Raw genomic sequence first — 15,898 nt, forward strand, 5'->3', positions numbered from 1 at the left:
TGGTGGGTGAGAGCTGGTAGGGCTCACAGTGTGGAAGGTCATGAATAATAAAGCTGGGAAGAAGGTGAGATAGATAGAAGATCATCTGTGGAGGGAAGTTAAAGGAAAGGAAGAGGAGGATAAGACACACCAACCCTCATGCTCTCATACATTTTTCTTGATAGGAAACACATGAAGTATGTTGAAGATGATAGCCTGTAATTTTCAGGATGGAGCTTCAAGGGAAGATGACAGACAGCTACAGAAGATGTTGATGAACAGAACACACTGCAAACGGACAAGGTCAAGCAAATAAGGATGAAGAACAAAAAGATGGTGGGAAAAGCAGTGTTTAAGAAACTAAAACAAAGCAAGAGCACAACTCCTGTTTGCCGAGGTGGGAAGAAGGGTATTCTTGCAGGTTGGAAAATGTAGAACAAGCACCTTTTCCAGGCAGCCTATGGCCTTGTGTGTACATTGTCATCTTTGCTACCATGATCTGATTACAACATGCTCTCCCTGATGGTCAGTTTTGCAGAGAATGTGCTGCTGTTAGCCCTTCTCCACAACACCTTGAGCATCACCTGCTGTGGGCCATTCCATAAGACACAGAAATGCTGCAGAGATTTACCCTAGCACCTATCAGGGAAAACTGTAGCATGTGCAAGAATGTTCAGTGGAACAGAGACTTTTTCTCTCCAAAGATGTAAAGGTGGGCACCCTTACTATATACAATCATTTTGATGGCACCTGGGAACCTACTTAATATTATTGTGGCTGTCAAGCCCATGGTTACAAGCTAAACGGGAGACTATGAGTGGTGGTAGCTTCCTTTGCAATCAAAGTACTCTGGAGAAGGCACTGTGTCTTCACACACATCTTAAGGAACATATGGCCTGTCACAGTACAAATGGTAACCTTTAATAGGTAAACAGTCATAAAACTTGCTATCTGATCTAAAATTGAAGTCAAAGGGCAGTAATAATCCATGCAAAATATTCCTCCTCTGAGTTAATTTGAGTTAATAACATAGCAAACCTGCAGAAGTTATAGTTATTCTATAAGCAACTTCTATATATCTTGTGGTCATGGTCTCATTTATAATTTATATAGAAAATATTAGTCTCTTGATTTACAGTCTCTTGGTAAACATCTACTTTTGCATCCTTTAAAAATTTGATTTCTTTTCGAAGTCTAAATGGAAACTCACAAAAAACTGCATTATGCATTAGAAAAACATAACTCACACTCATTTCTGTAACATTTTGAAAAAGTCATGATTCAGTGCTATTTCTGGAGCTGTAATTTTTACTTAGAAAGTCATTATATCTCAAATGATTTTTGAACAGCTAGTCGAAACATACAGACTTATGCATAAAACAGAACAACAACTTTGAAATAAATATGATTATCTAGCAAAGATTACTGGGGGAAAAAAAAAAGAGACCCTTCTTGACTATTTATAAGGAAATTTGCATTTAAGACTAATATATTACCCTTCTCTCGGCTTGGTTGTCAGAAAGCCTGTGAATGACATTTGAAGAATAGCATGTATAAGCATAAAGTATGTGGGGGAAGAAGCTCTTGAACAACTTTGGATCTAGCCTCTAGACAAAACATGAATAAATCCTTACTATACTGAAGGAATTATAGGAGTGGTTGCTAAAGCAATGAACCAAGACAGCCTAGGAGTTATGCTTCACTGAATTGGAAATAGAAATTTAAATGCATTTAACTTATTGGGACTGTAGTATCCATTTATCTATCAAAGGGTTCCTTGTAGGATAGTCTTCAGAGATATATAATGATCTAGTATTATAACCTATATCACTTGAAGCAGTTAAGTTGCTCCTTCAAAGGCTCCACATCTACAAGACTCCACACTGTGCAAGTATAAACTCCTCCATCCCAGACTAATACACAGATAAGGGTCTAGAAAAAGAATAGAAAAAATGTTTTTATGTTTGTCTAAGTTACTCAGATAACAACTGCTGCTTTTGCAGCTTCACCAGCTACCTTTGCCTTGAGGAGTACCGAACAAACAGTGCAGTCCCCAGGGCTTCTCTCAAGGACAGCTGCCTGCTCTGCACTGAGGTGGGACGGGATCAGTTTCCTCTTCACGATCATTTATTGTGCACTGCACTTACTATGCATTTGTACTGGGCAGCGGAGCTGGGCCTATGCTGGTACACCTTGGGCCCACAGATGCCATGGAGGTTCTCTACTTAATCTGGATATTTGTGTATTTTCAGTAGGCTGGCAACCCCCAATAAGCCATAATTCACAATATCTCACCCTTTTCCAGCTTATTCTAGCATCTCACAGAAGCATTACTACTCTTAACAATACAGTGATATTACCTGTTTCAGCACCAAGCTGAGAAGATGAAACAACGAATACAAGAACAGATTTAGCTTTTTTTTTTCAGAATGCAAAGCACTGACTTTTTAAAACAAAATATGCATTCAGCAAAATGTGCATTCAAAACTTCCTCATACATCCTCACATAATTTTCACTGACAAGAATTTTTGTCTCTGACCTAGAAAAGGCTGGATGTTGTGGATAACTGAGTTGCAATCAACTGAGCTCTAAAAACTGCACACGTTTAATTTCATCTTTAAGAAATTACATACCCACTTAGTACTGTAGCCATATAAAGACCCAGTTTACGAAAGATTTCCCAGTCCTCAACTTCTATTATCTTCCCAGCAATTAAAAACACGATACCAATTGGCATATACCTAGAAAGCAAAAATAAAGCAATTAAAATGCATTCTCAGAAATATTGTGTACTCACCATGGAATAATTTCTCACACAGCATAACTTTTTACAACAGATAGATAGAAGTTTTTTTTATATATTCTATTACACAACTGAAGGTTTTTTTAATATTCTGTTATACAACTGACTATTCACTTGCAGCAAGACTACAATAGAGGTGATGAAAAAAGATTAGAAAATCAGAGCAAATGTAACCCTATGCATAGTCTAACAAATACTGTATGACCTGGAGTCTCAGAATATACAGAATTTGGGAAGGGGTGTGGGGTTTGCCTTACTGCAGCAAATGTTTATGCATAGCCATAAGTTTTCTTGGAGGTGGAAGTTTGCAGGGCTGAGACCACTATCTGTGCATTCTGCAATCACACACGGATGGGAAAGGTCTCCTGTGCTTACAGCCCTGCAGCCCTGGGGGCTCTGTGTGGGTCACCTGCACAGACTAAGAGCGATTTGAGTATGTTGGGATAGTACGGTCATCAGTGTGTTTCCTGATGGAAGGGTCCCCATCCCCCAGTAAACTTACACAAGGCCAAGCCTTACAGAAAATGAATAGCTGCACAAGCTACTGCCTATAGAAAATGCAAGGCAAAAATCAGACTTATGCTAGCACTAGCTCCACTGCATTCCTTTTGGTACCAGAGAGCAGGCTGTCACAGAGACAAGTTGCCACTTCAGAGCTTTGAGTAGTTATTAATTAATTTATAAATTTGTGAATATATAAAATGTATCCATTTTAAGATACAAATTATACATTTATAAAGTGTATGTGCTATCTCACAAATAAAATATTACCTTGTCCCTGTGCAAAGCAGGGACTCCTAGTTCCTTCTGAGTCCTGAACTTGTTGAAAGCAGACCTAATTCGTCACACTGCCAGCATCAAACTTAACCTTATTCAAGGCAATAGCTCCCACACCTGTAGAAACACAGGGATCCTATAGCCATAGCTTCAGGCACACACAAGAAAATGGACAGTCAGCTTATGTGTAGGATCATGTATTTGTGGCATGTGCTAACACCCAGTTCTCATTAGTGCTAATTTGCTGCAGAGTGAGGCAGCCTATTTCATGGGGCTGTAACTCAGCTGGGGACTGAGCCAGCTGCCTGGCACAGGACAAGTTGCAGAAACTAATTAACCTTTCTTTAAAGGCAGCAAGAAGTGTGCAACTAAGCCTTGGACAGTTTTACTGTTTTACAGGCATCCCAGTGTGCTGGGATGGAAGAAAAATCCATGGAAGGGCCAGAGTTGATAGGCTACTGTTTGTGTGAAACATGCAAGCGGAGTATTGTAGTAAACAGCACAAGGCACTCCACATGTAGGATCAAACTCTGGAAAGGACTGTGTGCACTTGTAGTTCCCATCCTGTAATTGTCATCTGCATGGACAAAAGCTCTGTGAACAGCTGTGAAGTCCAACCAAACACATCAGACAAGTTTCTACATTTTTAAGTTGTTTTTCCTGTCCAAGAATATTACAAGAGAATATTGTGAGCATGTTGTCTCACAAAACCTATTAGTAGAAGGTAAAAGATGCTAAATTGAATTTTGCATACAATTTTGGATTTTCCTCTGTGCTATGGCTTGTATATTAATTTATATTTCTAAAGGAACTCAGCTCCGAGGACAGCTAACCTGTGAGCATAATGGCTATCAGGGCATAGTGTTCAAGACTGAGAAGGGCACGTGGGTGGTAATGCTTCTGCAGTCCTCAAATCACTAGTGGAGTTGTACTGGTTTGATATTAACCTCTACCAAGAATGTCTGAAAAACTAACATTTCCTGTGTACCAATAAGACTGTTTCTTGAGTGTACAGTATGTGGAATCCCTGTCTCCAGTTTCGTCAACAGGATAAAATTCTGTAGAAAGGAAACTTTTTACCAGCCTTTCTTTTAAAGTTGTTCACTGTCAAGCACTATACAAAAGCAAACATGAAGTATGAGTCTGCTCCTACCTCATCAGTGACAAAATCCACTTAAATAAGTTGTTAGAAAATGCCAGTATGTCCTTGGACTTACCACATAATTATCTGAACTATTCTCATTGTAGCTTCATTCAGTGCATTGAAAAAATCCACCAGCACTTGTCCTTTCTCTCCCATTTTCCCAATAACCATTCCAAAAACAAGACAAAAGACGATTAACCCCAGCACATTGATGCCGTCAGAATATATGCCCACGATTTTATATTCTTGGGTTTTGTTCTACAGATTCAAGAGAAAAAAGTTACTATCAGAAAACACTGAATTTATTTTAGAGAGTTCTAAAATGAAAGCACATTTAGATCTTTCTTTGAAAAGACACGAAACTCTTCCCCACTCTATTCCCTTTCTGGCAGTGCCAAGTGGGCAAGTTCAGGAATGAAGGTAGAACTAAATTGTCTTTGAAAGCTTTGTATTGTATACAAGGATCTGACCAAACCCTAGCAGGGGATAAAGCACCCCTTAATTCATGTTGCCCTGACACAAAAGTATAGCAGGGTCTAGGTATCCACAGTCATGCCATCAATATAATCAAGCCTTACTTCCTACTGTGGAGAACAAAATACAGCTGATGTAGAATCCTTGTGGTTATTTCTGAGCAACTCAAGGGTTTGTGTCTGGATTTAAGAAAAATAGTCTACTGCATAAGAACTGGGACAATAGTGTCCAATTTTGCCCCAAGTTTAAAATCTATTGTTCAGCTGAAATCAGTGAAATTGAATAATTTATAGCAGAATTGGATGCACATAACATAAAAATCCTGCTAAATAGGTAGAGATTCACACTTCCCTCTGTGTTTGTGCAGTATGAAGGGAAGGGTGCAATTCTTCACTACATCCTGCTTCAGGATTTAATTCATGCCTTTTCATGTAGCTCATGTTCCCATGCTCTCATTGCTATGAGATGAAATTTGGAAGGAGTATAACAAAATGCATATTGATTTGGTACTCTTTGTAGTTCTGTGTTCATATTCTGTCAAATTCCTTTCTCCCTCTCCTCCACAGTAAGTCTAGGCTTTATGAACCATCAACACCCAAAAGTTTTCGACACCTTTAATCAGAGGCTCTTTAAACTTCTTCTTCACTTTTGTCTCTTTACTTTTTTTTTTCAGAGTAACAAACTATTAATTAACAAATGCCTTCCATTGTTTTGCTTTCCACTAAAAAAAAATCATTGTGATCTTCCGTCCCTTTCTTTCTGCAGTGGTTACAGTTATCTCATTGCTGCTCAGACATCTTGTGCTGATATACATCTAGCCTTTCCCAGTGACTGTTTTCTTTAATTTTTCAACAAATTGACAGTTCATTAGCATATACATTTAATGGAGTATATTAATGGATTATTTTCTCACATCACGTATTATCTTTGGACTGCTTAATTATCAGTGGAGTCCTCTTAAACCTACTTGAAGATCCTCATATCACCTCTACAATTTACTTATTAAGCTTTGTGCTCTTGCTAAAATCTATGTATGTACCATTTCCTTCCTTTTTTCAGTTGCTAACCACATCAACTAAACCAAATTTATTCTATGTTCTTTCTCCCCACTTCATATATTATGAAGAAATACAACAATAAAGGTCATACCTCTGAAGCCTCTGCTGTCGTAGCAGTTGTAACAGGTTCTTCTGTAAATGTGGAGCCATTTTTATCCACACCAGCTGTAGCTTCAATTTTTTCACGTTTGGTTTTATACTGGAAAATTTAAAAAAAACCCCAAACAAACCAAAAAACCCCCAAAAAACTTAGAAACATGAGGGAAATGAAGAATGGACAAAGGCATAGCCTTTGCCCAGTAAAAGAAAAGGGGGAAAAATAACCAATCTGACTTGAAGGTAGCAAACATAGACAAACATGTTATTTCCCAGTTCATGTGAGCCATCATGGTTCTGTACTTCAGATGCTGTAGATCAAACAAGTGATTCACAGATAACATGCTACAAATTCTGCTTCCCAGGCTCTTGTGTGCCCTGTGAATCTGATGCAGTGTTGTGGGGATGAGATACAGCTCCTGACCATGACAAGGGGACTTTTTGCTGGGACCAAATGTCTAGAGAGAATTGCTAACAGCCACCCCAGGAGACGTCTGTAGAGCAGATGCATCTGATAGAATCAGACCCTTGGTAATGTAGTTAGCATGACTAATATAAAGCAAACAGCCATTCTCTGTGGCTGAGCTGGTCACTTGTTAGTCCCCTTTCCCCTTATTATCAGGCCCTGAAGGTCCTGTGCACCAAGTAGACAATCCAAACAGATTTTTTCTTCCCCTCCCTAACAGCCTCAAGATAGATTCCTGGGTGCCACACTGACTACTCCTTTTCTTACCAGCCTTGAAGGTCCCAGGCACCTGTCAGACAGGTGTTGATGACCCTGCCACAGAACAAGGAAGCGTAACAGCATCCAGAGCACTGTCCATAAAACCAAGCAGTTACAAGTCCTAAGGGGGAACCTGAACTGCAGCTGCTGCTGGACACTGAGACCCAGGAATCCCTGGTGGCCAGGGACGCCTTCACCATTGTCTGCTTCCTCCGAGGACTGAGGGAGTGACTCATATTCTATGTTTTTCAAGTCTAGATTATCATTGTTTTGTCGATACAAAACCATGTATTGAGATTTGACCCAATCTGCAGAAGGTCCATGTGATTAGTAAGCATAAGCTAAGTGGTACTATTATAAAATTATACTACACTGATTCTGCTTATAGAAATCCTGTGCTATTCTGACTATAAATTCTGTGCTATACTAATCATAATATCCTGTTAAGATATTATTGTATTGCTTTAATTGTAACTATGATTTAGTGTAGTCATCATTCTGCCAAGGATCCCTAAAAGAACCTCTGTCTCCTTAGCGCTGGGTGACAGTAATTAACATATGAAAAACAACAGGAAGAAGTTTTATAAACTGGAAACACATTCAGTGCTGTGCACAGCAGGACACTTAACATCATTTACTGGGAAAGGTTAACTACCTCACATACAAACCTCAGATAAACTGCTAGGCAGCTGCTGGGGAAGACAAAAAAGGGAAGCAGAGAGCTTCATAAAAACCAGCTGATATATTTACAGATAAAGATGACTGAATCTCAAGTAAATGTGATATGTAGATAGCAGTTTTCTGTTTCATCTTGTAAATCTCATTTTTTCTGAAAGATGTCTCAAATAGACTCTACCAATTGGTTGCCTTTTCTTTAAGATGGATCATCAGGTCTGGTAATGGACATTAGATGTGAAACACATCAGGTGAGGGTTTAGTTATACACATTTCAACTAGGAAATAGATCCTCATGACATGGGTCTTCTAACTCTCTGCCCCAAAAGGAAAAAATCTTGTCTTATACACTGCTTAGTTTCTGCACCCAGCTCCTAAAGAGTGTCTTTTTGCAAGGGATGATCAAGGACTTAATAGCTGATAACAGTGTGTTTATCATTATGGAAATGAAACCAAGATACATTCAAAAAAGTCTTTTTATGGGAGATTAAGATACTCCTGGACTGCTCAGAAATAATTGTGACATAGTTTTTGGGGAGATAAAACTTAAGAACAATTTGTAGTTAGCAATGAAAACTACAGTAGCAAAAAGGAATGTTCAAACTTACTTGTTGAAAACAGGCCTGGACAAGATTTTCTGGGAACATATTCCTGTTAAAAAAGTAGAGGCATTTCAACATTATAGCATACTAAAAAGAATTTGTTTATATAAACAAAATGATAAAATCTGCTGCTTGAAAAACAGATCAGGTTGTGTTCCTTTATCCAGAATGCAGTTTATTTAGCACCATCAGATATAAAATCAAAAGAAATTAAGGCTTCAGTACTCCCAACGATCAGTTGGCTGTTTTCCTACTGTTGAATTTTCAGGCTTATTTCTCAGTATTTGACATTACTGCTGGTAAGCTAATAAACCCAGTGGTTTTTTACCCTGCTGCTTCATCTCAATCCAGCTCACTACCCTAGATTTCAGGAGAGCAGATACTGGCATCTTCAGGGATCTGCTTGGTAGAGTACCATGGGACAAAGCCCTGGAGGGAAGAGGGGCCCAAGAAAGCTGGTTAGTATTCAGGGATCACCTACCCCCAAGCTCAGGAGCAATGCATCGCAACAGAGGAAGTCAGGCAAAAACACCGGGAGGAGGCCTGCATGGATAAACAAGGAGCTCCTGGACAAACTCAAACACAAAAAGGAAGCCTACAGAAAGTGGAAGCAAGGGCAGGTAGCCTGGGAGAAATACAGGGAAAGTGTCTGAGCAGCCAGGGATCAGGTTAAGAAAGCCAAATCCCTAATAGAATTAAATCTGGCCAGGGACATCAAGGGCAACAATAAAAGCTTCTATAGGTACGTCAGAGATAAAAGCAAGACTGGGGAAAATATGGGCCCTCTTTGGAAGGAAACGGGAGACCTGGTTACCTGGGATATGGAGAAGACTGAGGTACTCAATGACTTTTTTGCCTCAGTCTTCACTGGCAAGGCCTCTAGCCACACCACCCAAGTTGCAGAAGGCAAAGGCAGGGACTGGGAGAATGCAGAACCACCCACTGTAAGAGAAGATCAAGTTCAAGATCATCTAAGTAACCAGAAAGTGCACAAGTTCATGGGACCCGATGAGATGCATCTGCAGGACCTGAGGGAAGTGGTGGATGAAGTGGCTAAGCCACTCTGCATCGTATTTGAGAAGCTGTGGCACATGGAAAACAAGGAGGTGATTGGTGACAGCCAACATGGCTTCACTAAGGGTAAATCATCCCTGACATATCTGGTGGCCTTCTACAATGGGCTTACAGCGTTGGTGAATGAGGTAAGAGCAACTGATGTCATCTAGCTGGACCTGTGTAAAGCTTTTGACACCGTCCCACATGACATTCTTGTCTCTAAATTGGAGAGACATGAATTTGATGGATGGACCACTCGGTGGATAAGGAATTGGCTGGATGGACGCACTCAAAGAGCTGTGGTCAATGGCTCAACATCCAAGTGGAGAGCAGTGACAAATGGCATTCCTCAGGGGTCAGTACTGGGACCGGCATTGTTCAACATCTTTGTCGGCGACCTGGACAGTGGGATCGAGTGCATCCTCAGCAGGTTTGCCGACGACACCAAGCTGTGTGGTGTGCTCAACATGCCGGAGGGAAGGGATGCCATCCAGAGGGACCTTGACAGGCTGGAGAGGTGGGCCTGTGCAAACTGCATGAAGTTCAACAAGGCCAAGTGCAAGGTCCTGCACATGGGTTGGGGCAATCCCAAGCACAACTACAGACTGGGGGGGAATGGATTGAGTGCAGCCCTGAGGAGAAGGACTTGGGTGTGTTGGTGGATGAGAAGCTCAACCTGAGCAGGCAATGTATGCTCACAGCCCAGAAAGCCAACGGTGTCCTGGGGCTGCATCAAAAGAGGCATGACCAGCAGGTCGAGGGAGGTGATCCTGCCCCTTTACTCCGCTCTTGTGAGACCCCACCTGGAGTACTGCGTCCAGCTCTGGGGGCCCCAGTACAAGAAAGACATTGAGCTATTGGAGTGAGTCCAGAGGAGGGCCCCAAAAATGATCAGAGGGCTGGAGCACCTCTCCTATGAAGACAGGCTGAGAGAGTTGGGGTTGTTCAGCCGGGAGAGGAGAAGGCTCCAGGCAGATCTAATTGCAGCCTTCCGGTACCTAAAAGGGGCCTACAAGAAAGCTGGAGAGGGACTGTTGACAAGGGCATGTAGTGACAGGACAAGAGGTAATGGCCCTAAGCTGAAGGAGGGTAGGTTTAGATTAGGTATTTGGAAAAAAATATTTTCTGTTAGAGCAGTGAGGCACTGGACCAGGTTGCCCAGAGAAGTTGTGGATGCCCCCTCCCTGGAAGTGTTCAAGGCCAGGTTGGATGGGGCTTTGGGCAACCTGGTCTAGTTGAGGGTGTCCCTGCCCATGGCAGCAGGGTTAGAACTAGATGATCTTTAAGGTCCATTCCAACCCAAACCACTCCATGATTCTATGATTGTATGATTTGCATGAGGAATATAGGACACACCATTTCTATAAGATTTGTCAAATATAGCTAGAAAAAAAATAAGAACTGTTATAAATGTTGTGCTGGAAGAATCAGATGTTTAATGTCTATCATAGTTTTGAATTCTGAAACTGATCTTGGCTGATGGAAGATTTGCATGTTATTACAGCTGTGTGCCTCCTTTTCAACCACAAATTTCAGATTCAAACGATTGCAGAAAAAAGCATTAATTATTTATAGAATACCCAGTCCAGTGTGGAAAAAAACAGTTTATATATTGAAGCAGAAGTCTTTATCTCCCTTCCAGATCTTTCATGAACTCGTGCCTTTCTTTTTCAAGTTTTCAAGGCAAAATTTCTTGAAAGGGCTTCCTGGGCTGCATCAAAAGAAGCATGACCAGCAGGTCGAGGGAGGCGATTCTGCCCCTTTACTCCACTCTTGTGAGACCCCACCTGGAGTACTGCGTCCAGCTCTGGGGGCCCCAGTACAAGAAAGACATGGAGCTGTTGGAGAGAGTCCAGAGGAGGGCCACAAAGCTGATCAGAGGGATGGAGCACCTCTCCTGTGAGGACAGGCTGAGAGAGTTGGGGTTGTTCAGCCAGGAGAAGAGAAGGCTCCGGGGAGATCTAATTGTGGCCTTCCAGTACCTGAAGGGGCCTACAGGAAAGCTGGTGAGGGACTGTTTATCAGGGAGTGTAGTGACAGGACAAGGGGTAATGGGTTTAAGCTGAAGGAGGGTCAATTTAGATTAGATGTTAGAAAGAAATTCTTTACTGTGAGGGTGGTGAGGCACTGGAACAGGTTGCCCAGAGAGGTTGCGGATGCCCCATCCCTGCAAGTGTTCATGGCCAGGTTGGATGGGGCTTTGGGCTACCTGGTCTAATGGAGGGTGTCCCTGCCCATGGCCGGGGGGGTAGGAACTAGATGATCTTTGAGGTCACTTCCAACCCAAACCATTCTGTGATTCTATGATTCTATGAAAGGCAAGAGTACAAACCTAGGATTTCCTTTAATCTTTCCAAGACTGTCTGGGTTTGGATCTTAAATCTGATGAATATAAATAAGTAGGAAAAGTAACTATAATTCCTTCAAAAGATAATTTCAGATTTCAGATTCCTAATTTACAGTCTTAAATTTGTTTACAAGTCGTTGAGCAACTGTAGCAAAACCCCAAACTACTCTGAGGTACAAATCACATCACTTCTTACTACTGGAAGACTTTTTTGTGCATGGAACTACACCAGCCCTCTGAGTATGTGTGGAAATGTTCATGTGGAAGCTACTGGTAACAGACTGCATTATGTTTTATAAGGCACCTGATTGCGGTTTCTTTCATTGATTCCTGGGCAAGTAACCATGAGGAATGAGATGAGCCATCCAAGGAGCTGCCATTTTGGTCATGCACAGGCAGGAGAGGACAGAGGCTGGGAAGAGCTGTGGGTTGTAAAACATGGGGCTTTGGGGTTGAGGACTGTTAACTCACATACAAACCTCAGAGAAGCTGAGTTATTCTCAAAGAGGTCCACCTTGATGTGTGCTGGGGCAGAGATGCCCCAGATGATAGCAGACATTTGCTATTAAATAGGACAGTGATTTTTTCAAGGCAAATACATACATTGGAACAGGCTGCCCAGGGAACTGCGTGAGTCATCTTCCCTGGAGGTGTTTAAAAGACATGGAGATGTGGTGCTTAGGGACATAGTTTAGTGGTGGATTTGGCAACGCTAGGTTAATGGTTGGACTTGATGATCTTTTCCAACCTGAATTCTATGATTCTATATATGTATATACGCATATGTATATTTTACAAATGTCAAAGAACTGTATCTGGAGTTGCATCTGCAAACACCACTCACATTTCCTGACATAAGAAATGCTGAGAAAGCCAATTTTAGATATGTGGCAGTTGATTCTTACATGACAGATTTAGTAAAATTCTACAAAAATAAAATAGTGGGCAGGAATATTGATACAGAATTGCAGATGGAGAAAAAAACAATCCACAGAAACATTTTTGTGGGAACTACTTAGCCACTGTTGGAAACACAGCCCTTTTTTGTGATTTTTTTTTCTAATTTCTAAAATACATTAGCTCTGAAAACCTGGTGAAGTCTTCTACAGACTTTTCTAGGAGTTTCCTTCTTCTCACGACTTTATGTATCTATATATATAACCATTTATGTATCTCTATATATAACCATTCTATGATTCTGTGATCTACCATTTTCCAGAATGCTGATGGGGAAAGACTCATTGTAAGGTTGCCTTAGATACTGATGATGCAGCAAACTTGTTGACTGTGCAACCCTAAGAAACCTTTGCATAGTGTGTGTGTTACGCTGCATCCTGTTTTGAGGAGGGGAAACACAACACTGCCATTTCAGGTGGCTGTCTATGCTGGATGACACAGAAGCTGCCAGTCAGTAACCCACCAACCATTCAATCCTTTCTGGATATTTTCTTCAAAATACAAAAATCTTGCACATCAATTTCTGCAAAAGACGGAATTTTTGCTGTCATTGGTTTATTAACCAAAGTCTATGGTGTAAAGAGAATTTTTTTTTAACAAACTGCTTTGAATATACTCTAAAATGGCTAACCTGTTAGAATATAAGTTATTCTCTCCTTATTCATCCAAACAACATTAGAAAGATTTTATTGTATTACACATCACAACTTTTTTTGTATTTGTTTGGATTTCTGCAACAAGGGTATGGAAACTAAAAACCAAAACCTTACCTGATCAGATCCAGCATGGCGTCAACCGTATTGACTTCTGGGGTACTGCCCACCCTGTCAATCTCATTTGCTGTTTGAGGCACTCCAGGTTTAATGGTCACAACTAAGACAATCCCTGCAGAAGAAGAACCAGAAGAGCTCACAGTGTAAGCAGAGGCACCGATGCATCCTGCCTCACTGTATCCCGTGTAGCTACATTCCTCATGAGCTAAACTCACCATGAGCTAAACTCACCTGGGTGTCAGGCAGGGCTGTTCAGAGAAAAGAAGTCTACAGGTGGTGTCCTTAAATGTGTGGGTTCCCCCAACACGGGAGCTACTTGTAGCCTTGCCACTGGACTCGGACACTCGTTTTGTTTTTGCATGCATGATACTAAATCACTAGTGCTTACCAGGAGCATAAATTACTTCAGCTGGGCTTCAGCTGAATTGTTCTGCAACTTTTGCATGGTGATATTTTGAATTCCTATTTACCTTTTCCTTTATGCAGCTCTTCTTGTTACTAGCTTTCAGATATGAATACAAGTGTGTTTTCCTGTGTACCCCAAAGTACAAGAGGATGTTTTGGTAGTTAGTTAGCAATGAAGTTATATAAGAAAAGGGTTTCAGAAACAGACTGAAATAAAAAATTACGAGTAAGAAATACTGGCTTTGACCTTGTGAATACTGAAACCAATGACAAATTTTCCATTTGCTTTAGTGGCTTCATTTTAGGCATTTTTACTATTATATTAAATACTTGGCCTTTCCAAATGTACATTACTTTTTCTTTCTCTTTTTTTTCTCCCCCAAATCCAAACAAAGCTAAAGCAAATGAAACTACTAAATCTCAGTGTAGGAGGAAAGGTATTTGGATTACTCTTCAATCAGACAAGAACAAGGCTTTCTAATGACAGCTGTGAATAAAAGCAGAACTGAATTTGTCTAACTCTGCACAAAGAAACAAGTAATGTCATAGCATCACAGAGTAACTTAGAATAGCAGGGACCTCTGGAGATTGCCTGGTTTAACCCCTCTCTCAGGATAGGGACAATTTCAAAGTTAGATACATGTTAATGTTTGTCTTTATTAATTTTCCTCACTATGTATTCACAGAAAAGTTCCCGGCAGATGAGATGATAGCCTGAACGGTGTAACTGCAATGATATATTATTCTCAATGATGCAATCTGTAGAAACTAATCTGGCCTTATATGTCTGTATGTGATTCTTTTTCTATTGTTAAATACTGCTTTGCTTTACAAGTAGGCCGCATACGATGTACATTTTGTCCTTCAGGTAAATAAATAAATACCTGTTTCTTTTTAGTGAGTGATATGTAGGCAGAGTATTCACTCAGGCTCAACAAAATAAAAGATAAGCCATAAACTACATAACAGGTGACAGAGGACGGTTTAATTTTAGTTCTTATTTAAGAAGGCAGGCTGAAGATGTTTAAGGAAACATGGAAGATTTCATGGTTGCTTGTACGGAATGAACTTTCTGCAAGAGGAGATGTGGACTTCAGAGAGGTAGGAGAGGCGTCTGGCAGTGACAGAGGGGACAAAAACCTTTTAGGAAGGAAATGAGATGACAAGGAAAGCAGTATTTTCTGTCATTCTTTCCACTGAGACACATTATGCATTCTTGCACTGGAGAATCAGCAACAATCTATCATTTTGCTGTTGAAGAAATTCACTTTGTAGTTAAGGCTGGCCTTTGATATTCATTCAGCTTTCCAACTGCTGGCCACTATTCACCTAAGCAGACAGCTCCTAATCTTCCCTGACCTGAAATATGTGGTGAAATTGCCTGTGGTTTCATATTGGATATGAATACAGCCCAACTGTGAACAGTGGGACTAACTTCTCCCTGTATCTGGCTACAAGTATGTCAAGAAGTTTGCTATGATTTCTGTCTCTTCTCCCCATCCTGTCTTGGGAAATTAGTAATGTCACACTGCTATATACTTGTAATTAGGTGATGCTGAGGATTTGGAAAGTTATAGGAGCACAGAGTACCTAGTATTACAGCAATGACTGTAGTGCAGAAATAATATATGACTGCTCGCAAACCAATCTTCCCAGAAACACTGGAATCCAAAGCAGCAACACCTGCAAAAAGAACCACAAAAACAAAGCACTTAAAAACAATCTTAGAAGAAACTTGTTATTTTTGTAGAGACAATTATTTATTCTCTTATTTCTATGCAGGAATTTTTTCCTTATTCAAGATATTTTTAAATACCTAATTGCCAGTTGCACTTCTGAAAAATATCTGTAGCAGACCAATGTATTTGCTTCTGCTTCTCTGCAAAAATCCATTTTCCCCTGGATTTTTCTGGGAAAAACATAATTGAGCTTTTCTGATTCCCTGATGTTTGCGATGAATTAGACTTCTTGGGTTTATTAAAGTATGTTACAATTTATTTCCATATTCACTTATATAATAGTTTGAC

At 40.5% G+C, this 15,898-nt stretch overlaps 1 protein-coding gene across 2 annotated transcripts in view; it reads right to left on the reverse strand.

Moving 5' to 3' along the window:
• SLC1A1 (solute carrier family 1 member 1) overlaps nucleotides 1-15,898 on the reverse strand; it is a 55,615-nt gene that overhangs the window by 9,120 nt on the left and 30,597 nt on the right. For both annotated transcript variants that reach the window (XM_075741043.1, XM_075741042.1), the window contains exons 3-8: nucleotides 15,462-15,554; nucleotides 13,464-13,578; nucleotides 8,340-8,382; nucleotides 6,328-6,435; nucleotides 4,778-4,962; nucleotides 2,614-2,721 (exon numbers count right to left, since the gene is read on the reverse strand). In XM_075741043.1, coding sequence (XP_075597158.1) covers nucleotides 2,614-2,721; nucleotides 4,778-4,962; nucleotides 6,328-6,435; nucleotides 8,340-8,382; nucleotides 13,464-13,578; nucleotides 15,462-15,554 — 652 coding nt within the window. The remainder of the gene's footprint in view (nucleotides 1-2,613; nucleotides 2,722-4,777; nucleotides 4,963-6,327; nucleotides 6,436-8,339; nucleotides 8,383-13,463; nucleotides 13,579-15,461; nucleotides 15,555-15,898) is intronic.

This window comes from Balearica regulorum, chromosome Z (genome assembly GCF_011004875.1).
Source record: "Balearica regulorum gibbericeps isolate bBalReg1 chromosome Z, bBalReg1.pri, whole genome shotgun sequence".
NCBI classification, from domain to species: Eukaryota; Metazoa; Chordata; class Aves; order Gruiformes; family Gruidae; genus Balearica; species Balearica regulorum.